This window comes from Ascidiella aspersa, chromosome 3, assembly GCF_963924565.1.
Source record: "Ascidiella aspersa chromosome 3, kaAscAspe10.2, whole genome shotgun sequence".
NCBI lineage: Eukaryota > Metazoa > Chordata > Ascidiacea > Phlebobranchia > Ascidiidae > Ascidiella > Ascidiella aspersa.
In genome coordinates, this window is record NC_139449.1 from 25,856,256 (window position 1) to 25,868,371 (window position 12,116).

A 12,116-nucleotide genomic window follows, 5' to 3' on the forward strand; every position below is an offset into this window, starting at 1 on the left:
AATTTATGTTGCCAAACAAGATTGCTTTACGCTTGGTGATAATACTAATTCAAAAACATATTTATGATTTGTTGTTTTAGCAGTAACTTTGTGAAAATGTAAACAGTTTTGCAATAGGCTAGTCTGGAAATAGGTACACCTATAAAACAAAAGCAATGCACTGGAATATGCTGCTAATTTTTGTGTCCCAATTTTAAAACCCTGTTTCTTTCTAGTTTGATGTGTGGTCAAATGATGTGTCGTTGGCAAATGGAATGGAGCAATGGGGAATTCCAGGACGAATTCACATCTCACAGCAGACCCTTGATTTTCTGGGAGATTCCTATGAGGTGGAAGACAGCAAACTTGAAACAAGAAATGAGAACTTCAAAAGTAATTCCAAATTTAATATTCTTTAGCTCCAAATAGGAATGAAAAATTCTTTCCCAGATGAATGTAGCTATAAATTTATGTTTGTTTGTGCTCCCTATATTTTGACGAATAACCTATATAATTAAACTTTACTCTTAGCCCTAATGATTTTGGTTTGGTTCTTTACTCCAGATATTTTACTATATTAGGTGTAGGATTTTTTTTAAATCATCTTAACATACAAAGTAATATGTAGTACACCATTGTATACTTTTTTAATTGTTTAGACAAAACTGGAACTACATACCTGATAGTGGCACGAAAAGACAAACCAAACGCTGAGGACACGACCCACACAAATAATTCCACTACTCTTGATGGAAATTCTGAAAACAATGTATGTCAGGCCACTTAAACTTTCTTTCAATAATGTACAAAGCACTGATATTACCTTTAAATACCAAACCAAGCATTATACTAATATAATCAAGCTTGTATGAGAAAGAAATGTCTGTTTTATGTTAAGAATTGGTTATTCTTTAATGCACACTTTTGTTTCCGAAAATTGTTTGCTTGTTGTCCTGTTTTTTTAGATCCAAATTCTGTTTTGTTTGAATCCAAACTAACAGTGCTAAATTTGGAACTGATGTTTTTGGTTCATTGATTGATTGATGATTTACTAATCAGCTTTAAATGTAATTCTCGCCCTGTAATTATGTTTAAGGTTGGAACTCCAATAAAACTGGAGAAACAGAGATCAAAGGTAAGCATCCCAACTGCCCAGTAATTATTGACTTTGTCCGATATGTACTTATCTCTATCTCATTGCCAGTTTACAGTGACTTTGTGTTGTAACAACTTAACACATTCAGTATTTATCAGTACAAATAGCGCACAGTTTTTGCCTGCAACAACATAGGCTCTCTGCTTTGTTTCCTTCTTTTTCTTGAGAATGACATAATGACCCAATGAACCGTTTAATAAGTTAGGAAAAGTTTTCTCTGTGAATTTTCAAAAAAAATTTGAATACGTGAAGAATTGCATGTTTAGCTAACTTAACAATGTGAATTTCAATATCAAATAGAGAAAATGTAAACAGTGAGATAAATTGAATGTAAGTAATACGTTATGCATTTTTCACAGTAATTTTAAGATAGACAACCTAAGAAACTAAGTTTTAAAAAAAAATAAAAAGCAAGAAAATCATTTGTCCTTCAAATAGCCAATGATTTATAATGCAGCTTGACTTCTGTTATATGCCCTTATTATTTTAAACACATGTATTGGTTTTACACTGGGCATAATAGAGCTTGTTTTTTTAGTTTTTTGTAAAATTGCCTACTCCTCATCAAATTTGTATACAGTTTCTGTTCTCTATGAACATTGATTGCAGTGCTGGTTTTAACACTTCGGGAATTAAACCTGCTAACTGAATGCCTAACCTCAACTTTTGACCAGCAACTGTTGCCAGCTGTTGGTGTGGGTGTGAAAAATGTGTTCCACTTTTTGGTGCTTCTGGTGTGCACAAACAAACTGCCTGTTGCATTTCTGTTTGTGTAATGTAACAGAGCTGTTGACAAACATAATACACTGTTAAACTGTGTGTGTATTTTTAGTCTTAAGTTTATGTGTTTTGCACCTGGTAAATAGCATAACAGTTTGGTTTTACAAATGTCCAGCAGTCATATATATATAATATATATATATATATATATATATATTAACCGCTTTTTATACTATGTTTAATCAAATTATTTTAACTGTATATTTCCTGTAAAAAAGCCATTTTTTCTGTCCACTTTTTTATTGTGGCTTAGGTTAATTAAATATAACAATTTTATCCGTATTAGATCGAGTTCGCTTTAGTCTTACCTTTTTATAACCTCATTTGCATTTTATGTTTTCATTAACCATGAAAGCATAGCATCGTGTTATATCGAAACTCCATCTATGTTTCCAGTTTGTTACTAATTTCACTCCATATCGTCCATTAGGCTTTGCTAAGCGTAAACCTTTATCTGTTGCCATTTTTAATTCTAAAAGTACCAAAAACTTTTGAAAACTTTCCTTTACGATATTTTTCTAAAAGTTCATCTTATTGTTGTTTTGTGTCTTACAATCTCTATGTGTTGTGTGAATGATTAAAGGTGTACAGCAACAACGTACCTTCCACCGAACCGCTTTTATCCTCCAAGGTAGGTGTTGTCATTCTAAGCCATTGTGATGTAACAAAAAATAAGCCCAGGGTGTCATGGTTGATTGGCTTCTCAAATCCTAATGGTTTATAATTTTTCATATGTTTTTATCACCGTTGTAATAAATTGTCTTGCGTGATAGTAGATAGATGTAACAACAGCCATAGTTTGTATTGGTCAATTGCAATTGTAATGGGCGGCTCACAATGACAAAGTTTTACAAGGCAAAATAGGACTGCACTTATGCCGTCCTACCATTTTTGATTTTCTAACGCAACTAGCATCATGTAACAGTATGCATCATTGTTTCATTTATTTTATTGACATTTTAACGCTATTCATGCACAATATGTTCTCAGCATGCGCATGACTTTGGGTGATAAAATTTCCTAGGGCATGTTTTTCTGTTAGCTTCCACGTAATTACATTTTGCTTGCATGTCCATTCGAGCACCACCGCCTCTTTCTGTTATGTTTGTTATATAATGTAATGCTACATTACAATCTCTGATATAAATATGACTAGCTGTGTACCAGTGGATATTATGTTTCTTCTAATTCAATGCCTTCGATTTTTTTTGGCGTTTAACTCACGTTCGAGTTTGTAACGCTGTAGGCTGATGAATGCCTGTACTCGTCAATGACTTATTTTCTTTTCCCCTTTTTGGCCGAATTAACAAGTTTTGTTTGATTTTTTTTTTTGGATCGTATCAGTTTGCTCACCAATTCTGCCGCTAAAATGCGATTTACTTTACCACTTCGAAAAATGTCTTCTCCGTTTTGGTAAATTTATTTGGCTTCTTAACCCTTTGTTCTGTTCTCAAGCCGATTTAAATTTCAGAAGAGAAAAAGTCACCTCGAACATGGCGGGGCAAACAACTTGCAGGATGGTAGCAACATGTCCACCAGCCAGAATTCGCTGGCATACATGATTAAACAGGTGCATGCCGCCGAACACCGAACTATTTGTTATTTAAGTATTTTTTAATTTAAAGCAATTTTTTGAGTTTGTGCCCCTTTTTAATTTACCCAAAAAAATTGTGAACTTTTACTTTTGGATGTCTCGTTTTTTGCTACCGCACGGATTTGTTTCATTAACTTTTAATTTAAGATGATTTCGATTTGATGTTTTGAAAATTGCTTATCGCAAGCTAGAAAGTACGATTTATTTGGATATAACACTATGTGTAAAGTTGTTGTTAGTTGCCGCCGTTTAAACCCGTTGTGCGAACCAAGTTTAGGAATCTCCGCTTTGCATAAATCGATCAGCGCTCTATATTAATGCGCTGGTATATACGTTTATGCGTTTCGTTAAAACCACGCACTGAGTCCACCTGAGACTTTCTATGCGCGTAACTCATTAAGGTATGGATTTTACAGAAAAAACGAAGTTGGGTGTTTTCACGCTTGGCGTGTTTCTTTCACAGTAGCGACCCTCGTTGTCAATTTGCCTACGTCGCCCATCAATTAGTTTTCGATGAGAAAGAAATGTCCTTTGCGAAGTAAAGTGCTCTTCGGCCAGATTTCCAATTTCGTTTGGCCGCGTCGGCCTTTCGTCTAAATTATTCACGCATTTGCCGGTTTCGAGCATTCGCCGTTGCATAACGATCCACACAACTCGATACAGTGTATCAGGGTCTTGAGTTGCTGGGCGTCAGACGGTATCAGCTATATATAAATAGTTCTGGTGAAAGCACGGTTATACGCGTGCTTTTTAATGCACAATGGGATTGGACTGACTTAACATAAAGAGTGATCGGAATCAATTTCTGGCCTAAATATATTGCAACAATTGCAGCGCTTTTGGCCAACTTTCCCGTTAAAACAAATGCGTCTGTCTTGTCTTACGCACACGGATAATCCGTTTTTATTGCATACTGCGAAGGTTATAAATAACTAAGCAAAATTGCCCACATACCAATGTATGTCTGGAGCGTATTTACAACGACACCCTAAAACTCCTCGATTACGTTTAGAAGGGTTAAAGGCGCCGTTAAGTCGATATGTATTCCCATATCTCCTGCCTGGTTTCATGCCGTTAATATGCGACACCGCTCTGTACAGGGTGGCTCAAAAGTTGACAATTGCCACGTCAAGCGCAAGCAGCAAGCAAAAATTGCAAATCTAGTTTTTTTTATGACTAGACGCGGCGTGGCCCAGGTTAAATAGGGTCTTTACCTGTTTAATATGAAAACATTTGCAACTTTCCCTACTGGCGCTGTCACCGCAATTTAAAACAGTTACCGGCGGCCCTTCAGAGTTTAAATCAAGACCTAGAGGTTCGAGGCCAACTCGCGCGTGAACCAGCACAACAGCCGACGATTACTGAAAGCCTCTCTTGTGTGTTACTCGCAGGATCAGCTGATGGAGTACCTGGAACAGCACACCAGCCCTTTCGCCCAGCCCGGTGCCCTTTCGCGAATGCGCGAACTCGAGGACAAGAAGGTGGTCGACGACATGGGAAAATATGAGTGCGTCTCTATCGTTAAAAATATTCTTTATTTCGTTTCGACCGCCTGCTAAACGACACACACACACATCATTTTTTGCGCCTGAGTTTAGGCCATCACCATGTGTTCGAAATGTCAACATTTCCAATTCTGCTGGCGCGCCGTGGAATTTACCTTTAAATATGGCCGCCTGTAAAATTGAACTTTTTTGTTTAGCCTTTGTCATTGACAATTGAAGGTGTGGCATGCCTGTGATCGACTGTAGTGGTACTGATCAAAAATGCTACAAACAAATTTTTAAGAGTAAAATATTTATATTTTTTGGGAGGGAGGCTTGGCCCATGTGCCCCCCCTGGCTACGCCTATGCATCCAATCTTGTTTAGTTGTCGCTTGTACAACCTGTGTGCGAACGCGCAGTCGTGAACCAATACACTACTACATAATTTAAAGACTCACTTGCCGCTGTTGTGTTTCTTACGTATTTCTAAGGCACCCGAACGCGGCTTTCACATACTAAAAATTATATTTGGCGAAAAACTGTATAAAATATATCGCGTTGTAACTTTTGGTTAGTTTTGATTATGTAGGTATCTGCGAGCTCCGATTTAGATCTAAACAGTAACTGGTGTTCAACATTTGGGCCTGGGTAAAAAAAAGTTAAATGGCTGTAACCATGCTTTACTTACAACGCCAGACTACGGCCTCACAACCGTCCAAGGCGAACCGAGTGGAATACTTTCAAAGAGTCCAGTCACTTTATGCCGACTTCCAACAAAGGAAAATTCCCCACAATATATCCCTGGTCGTTATGCCCACGCGCTGTCCGCTCCTCATTTTTCGGATGGTACCATATGCCCCAGCGAACCCTCCCTCCCACCCACTTCACACTCCTTCTACTGTACGTGTATGTTGCTTCAGGGAAGTGCTCGAGTTCTACGACAACAGCGACGTCGATCACGTGACCATAGGCTTCGCCAATTCGTCCCTGGAACAATCCTACCAGGGAAGTTGTGAGCTCGAGACCAGGTCGGACCTTCCCATTGAAATGTGTGTATCGGCACGCTACAGAATCTTCGTGGTGAGTTGGTGTTGATGGGATTTTCTACAAGGGATCGGTGACGTTAGTTAGCTGCGATATTGCGAAATAGCATTAACGGGCAAAATTGTCGCAAGTTTTCTTCGAAATCCTTGCCTGGTGTCACCTCAGCATCCCATTATGCGCGATTGGTTTGTTTATAGGCAGGATGGGTTTTATTCTTTAATAATCTCAATAAAAAATTGCAAATTCTAGATTTATATTTGCTTGCCGTTTATAAAAAGGCGTGCCGATTTGGTGAGTATATCCAACTAGCGAAAATAAGCTTAAATCTCGTGGCTGCCCTTTCAGGCTTATTTGGTTTATTTTCAGGCTTATTCTTTTTTACATTTGAGGTACAAAGAGTAAAGTTTAAGGTTGATTTGCTTTCAGAAAACAAAAACGGTACCCCGCTTTTAAGACACCACTTAAAGGTGTATACGCGCGATAATAGGCACGCGCACTTCTTGGGCGGGAACCGACACGTTTTTCAGTAGCACTTGCGCATTGTTGTTCATTAATCAAAACAAACAGATCGGGTACACGTAAACATCCGTAGTGCGAACGCGATAGCCTTGTAGAACAACTTGTATTTACGCAGGGAGTGCTGGTATCCACACAGTTAAAGCGAGACCTGTAAAGCAATTTGACAAGCTCAACATTTCTAAAACTCCGTCTAAATTTAACAACATATCATAAATTATACATTAGTGTTTCTCCAACACCAATTTAACGGGAGTGAAAAAACTATTTTAAAACAAGCAAAGATCATAAACCATTACTTTATTTCGGGCCCATGGTTACTGACGTATAACTAAAGTGTTTAATCTTCATCAATAATTATGCCATACTAAAATTACGACTCTCTCAAAAAAAACAGGTCTATTTTTATTTTTCAATTCTAATTGGGGTTGCTCACAGAACAGCAGTAAATGAGATGGCTGCGAATCAACTGGTTATGTTTTGTTTGTGTTTCTTTTCCCTGTCGACCTTCTTTAAGTTTATAGTTTTTTACGCGGAATATTTTTTTTACGTATACATAAGCGATGTAGTGGGAGCAGACATGATTTCCGCGGAATTTCCTATAAACAATAATCAAAGTGATAATTTAAGCATTAATGGACTGTCGTTGCCAAATCTGCCTGCAATTTGATAACTGTAGTATCGGAACGAGAACGGCACCTCGAACCAGTGTTTTAGACCGGGTTACCATACCGTGCTTATCTGTAAGGTATGCGGCTCCGAAATAAAATCCTGGATTCGCACCCGTGCTTATTTAGGGTAACCCTGGTTATAGGTTAATCGAAATCCGTTCACGTTTTAACCTCGTTCGGCCTCATCCTAAGTTTTACTTTGCCGAAATTCCTTCTGTTGATAAAATCGCGGCTCTTCTTCCAGGACCTGGTCGCCGCATCCCTGGTGACGGTGCTGGTCTTCGTGGCTTCCATCCTCCTACTCGCCTCTCCAGCATCCGACGTCTCGTGGATCGTGACCTTTGTCATCCTCTTCGCCTTATTGGTGAGTACTTTCACCTGCGCTCTAGTGTAGTGTTGTAATGACTTAAGTCAATGTCATTTGCAATTAAGTCACTGTTTTCAAATGACTTGACTTGACTTGACTTTATTTTTCGGGGCAAAATGACTTGACTCGACTTAAGTGTTTTAGACAAATGACTTTACTTGACTTAAGTCTTTTAGACAAATGACTTGGGTTCAAATTATGTGTTTTTATTAAGCGTTTTTTGTATAATTGGGTTATTTATTCTAATGCTTGACTGGACTTAAGTCAGTTAAAAATGACTTGTTCACAACACTGAGTGTATATGAATTGATTTTTAGTTGCTAGATTTAAGACATTTTAAGATAGTAGTATGTTGTTATCGTACATTACGACGATGTTTGTTTGTTGTATGTTGTCGAATCGTGCGTTTTTGCGCTCTTTTTTATATATCAACGCTGTATAAGCGCATTCAGATGCATTCTTCCATCCATACTTGGCCGTGTCAATTTCTTGCAGTGGCGGTTTAGCGCGCTACAAAGAGCTAAATTAACCTCCAGTGAATTTTATTATTAATCGTGTACCACTAAATGCGGTTTGCCACTTATATGGGATGAAAACCGTTTAAGCTTAGAACGTTGTTAACGGAAAACGTTGAAACTGCTAAAAATGCGTTTGGATTGCAAACCCTGATTACACCAGTCAGTAAGTTTGCTCATATTTATCCAGGCTACTTTCTGTGTGCTGTCGGCGCTCTACGTGTACGGCAAGTCCGATTTGACCGGTACACCTCGATCCATTGCGGGAGCACTGGCCAACTGGGAGCTTCGGTAAGATAACTTTGCTTGTGTTACTACAAACTTATTTGACTTCCACTTACGTTTTTTACGCTTTTTAGTGTTTTTTATTTTTGTAAAAGCGACAACGTTTTTTGCCTTATTTAAAACGTGGTCCATTGTGTTTTTTTCCTTTTAGTGTTTATGTGGTTTATATATGTTTTGTTCGCCTACAGTTGCAATAATATTGCCCTGAAGAAGATTCCCCACTATGTAGTCGAAACGTTGGTATTTTAATTAAATTTACAACTTTACAGTTTGAACAATGCATTGCAGCAACTGTATATTCCTTTTAATTTTTGTGTGTTTTTTACCATAACTATACTCTGCTCAGTGGGTAAAAAACGGAGGCTTACAATAAAAACTGATTCCGGGTCAACATTGTCGGCCAATCTTCTAATCTAAACCAAGCTTATACGTATGTCTTGCCGCAGGAACGTGTGTCATTTGTTAACACCAAAAATGACAGTTATATATCGCGCCTCGCCCGTTTACAGTTAGATCGAATTGTTTTATCGAGCGGCGATGTGCTATTCCTGTTCCAGGCGTTCGATCGAAGCTCAAATTAAACGTTCATCCGCACATAATCGACGGCTGTACTTTTGGAAATCTGTGTTGATTGCATTCCAACCTTCCGCGAATTTCGAAGTTCTTCCAAGGCCAATAAAATCGCTTGAGCCGAGCGCAGCAATTTGCTTGCTAATTGCCTCCCAGAACATATCCAAAACAGGATTTTATATCTTGATAATAAATTGCAAAGCCAAAAAGGTTGATTAAGACGTTTCGATACGAGCTTGTATCATCTTCAGTTAATGTCGAGATGATGTCGATCTACTCGACCTTTTTGGCTTTGCAATTTATTTTCAAGCTACATTACAGATCCGTGCATAGTCTACCCAAGGATTTTATATATTCCGTAATTTCGGTTTATGTTTTATGGCACATGCGAACACAGCGGCTTGCTTTTCTTCCACTGTTCCTTAGGGTTTTTTCCTATTTTTTAATCTACCTTTTACCGGCTAAGGTTTTTGCTAAACCTTAGCCTTATTTAAAAAAAAGTTTGCCATTTTATTTTTTCATAACTTTTTGGGGATGTACAACTGCATAATTCTCCACGCACCGAAAGCCTTGTAGTTCGGATGAATGACGTTTTAAAATATCTCTCTTTGTTTAAGGTTTTGCTTTCTTCACTTTTTGTCCTCTGATTGTTTGAGGCATTTATCCATGTATGTTGTCTTTAATATAAGTGTACTAATTTAAAGTTTAAGTAGACTCGCCATTGTTGTTTATTTGGAGGTATACGGTTTAAATTAGTCAGTTTAAATCAGTGGTTCTCAAACTTTTGGAAATTAGTCGCTGTCTATTATTAGTTATTCAACAACTGACCATTGTAAGGTGCATAGGTTTTAAAATAAATATTAGTTAAAACTTGTGTAAGTCGTGGCCCATTTAATGTCTCTCAACATGTTGTGCCTTCTAGCTCAAATTATTCTATGAACGTCATTAAGCGTATATGAACGTCATTAAGGGGGTCTCTGAAATAATAATAACAACAACAAATCGAGATTAACTGAAAACTATTGACCACGGTTAAAAGTGCTTGTTTTAAATTTAACAGTACTGTCCACTCTTTCCCACTCCTCCAGACATGTGATCGGAGGACTCCTGCTCCTCTTTCCGGCCGCCGTCGTTTTCTCTCACTACGCCTGCCAGCCGCTCGGCAGCGCCCCCTCGTGCTCCAACTACGTCATCGTGGGAGCGGTCGTCATCCTTCACTTTCTTAACTTCGACCAACTCAACACCTGGATGCGGTGAGTTGTTTGGCTGCGGTTTTGCGTTAACTGTAAAAAAACTACCCGTCAGTCAAGTATTGTTGCGAGTTAATGTAAAACGTTTTAAATGTTAAGTACAATAGTTTTTCAACAAATAGCCAATATTTTCAGGCGAGTAAGTGAAAAATAGTAACCCAATTAAAGTGGTCATCACAAGACTAATTATGCTCAACCCCACCTACTATTGTATCACATTCACAAGCCTAGGTCGCTAATCACATCTCCAGAAGTGTTAAAGTTAAACGTTGTTGTTGTAAGTCAATGTGAGTTGTTTTAAATGTCAAGTACAATTGTTTTCAACCAATAGCCAAGGCGTTCAGACAAACTTTAAAACTAGTTTCATGTTTAATCCCCTTCCCACAACAGCCTTGCAATAGAGGCCATGGTAGCTATTAACCTTTTATGCGGCCACTGGTAACTTTTTTTAGGGTGGACATTTTGTACAACTACACTGTTAGCGACGATGGTTAAAAAAGTTTTTTCTTGTTTAAAGCCGTACCTAATCATTCGCCGAATACGCCTCTTTCACTTTCTAAAGCGAAACAGGCTTCCTTCTGTTTTTAGTGCAACTTAAAAAAAGGAGTGGAAGCAACCGTTGCCCCATTTTATTTTACCTGGTGACAAATAAACGCTGATATTGTTTTGTCTTTATCAGTACAGAGGGTCGCTTGTTTACATAATTACAAACGCTTGCTTTAGAACTGACTGTGTACGCGAAAGTTCGATAGGGTATATTCCGCTGAAATCCGTCACGCCAAACGACGTGTTTTCAGAATTGGTCTCTGATATAGGAATTTTTTGCGCACGAACGATCTGAAAACGCGTTCGACATACTCCGGTTTTCTTTCGTTTCATGCTTCACGCTCCAAAGCGACTGCAAGAGTTATCAATGTAACCAAATTCCGCATCACTCTCCAGCGTGTATAACCGGGTCCTAGGAAAATCCCGTCTGGTGATAACTCGTTCTGCAAAAATCAGTGACCCGCGGCCCACTATCTGGTGCAAATCAAAAACACTCAATTGGGCGGTTTAAGACGGCAACAGCCTCGATCGAACATTTGAGACAGCACGGCGATTTTGTTAATGCTGCTAAACGGATAACAGACCAAAATGTACACCAATTTTGAAAAATCTATCTAGGTACACTTGTCACGCAGTTTGATAATATAATTATTAATGACTATAGTTTATGGGGTTCGTTGGTTAGCGACTGAGTTGCCCATGATTTTATAGCCTTTGACGAATTTACGGCGTGGTGTACGTGACCCTCCAGCCGAATCAAGTTATCGCGCACCATGTGGGTACAAACAACACTGCCACGCTGTCATGTTCCGATCACGCCTGTCAGCAGCCCGCCGACGCAAAACGCCCTCGTTGGATTACCTCTATCGATTCCGGCCCGCCATTGTGTATGCATAATGCGATTTGACGTCGATTGTCGTCGGCGCCCCGATTCATTACGACAAAGAAAGGACCCGAACCCGGGTCCCTTCGCTCCGCGCCAAACCGGGATTCTTTCTCCCGTGCGGCTAATCACTCCGGCCTCGTCCCAACGGCATTGGTGCAACTCGTTTGCCGCGGTACGCGACCCGCTCATTACCCGCGCCGGCGTCCCGTAATAGCTTCGCTCATCAAATATTCATCCTATAATACAAAACTCTTTCGCCAAAGCGCCCAGAACGCATTATCGTTTATAAGCCCCGGGTCGATGGCCTTTGCCGCTTTTGCTATGTAGAACTGGTCCTAATTTACCTGCCGAGGTTTTTGTTCGGCTTGAATGCGCGAAAGGCCTGCGTTCTGTCGCGCTGGCTCGTACGCTAAGTCGGCGATCTAACTTTGTTGCGATTTATTAGAGCGTAAAGCCCAATGCGTTCAGTTTT

At 39.1% G+C, this 12,116-nt stretch overlaps 1 protein-coding gene across 4 annotated transcripts in view; it reads left to right on the forward strand.

Annotated features, from left to right (window-relative positions):
- Positions 1 to 12,116, forward strand: part of LOC146161153 (adenylate cyclase type 9-like) — a 31,588-nt gene that overhangs the window by 5,301 nt on the left and 14,171 nt on the right. Inside the window, exons 10-19 of one of the 4 annotated variants that reach the window (XM_083386080.1) lie at positions 216 to 372; positions 639 to 748; positions 1,076 to 1,114; positions 2,499 to 2,546; positions 3,387 to 3,485; positions 4,901 to 5,016; positions 5,915 to 6,074; positions 7,470 to 7,589; positions 8,298 to 8,398; positions 10,051 to 10,215. In XM_083386080.1, coding sequence (XP_083242206.1) covers positions 216 to 372; positions 639 to 748; positions 1,076 to 1,114; positions 2,499 to 2,546; positions 3,387 to 3,485; positions 4,901 to 5,016; positions 5,915 to 6,074; positions 7,470 to 7,589; positions 8,298 to 8,398; positions 10,051 to 10,215 — 1,115 coding nt within the window. The remainder of the gene's footprint in view (positions 1 to 215; positions 373 to 638; positions 749 to 1,075; positions 1,115 to 2,498; positions 2,547 to 3,386; positions 3,486 to 4,900; positions 5,017 to 5,914; positions 6,075 to 7,469; positions 7,590 to 8,297; positions 8,399 to 10,050; positions 10,216 to 12,116) is intronic. The other 3 variants (XM_083386082.1, XM_083386081.1, XM_083386083.1) reach the window with 3 other exon arrangements.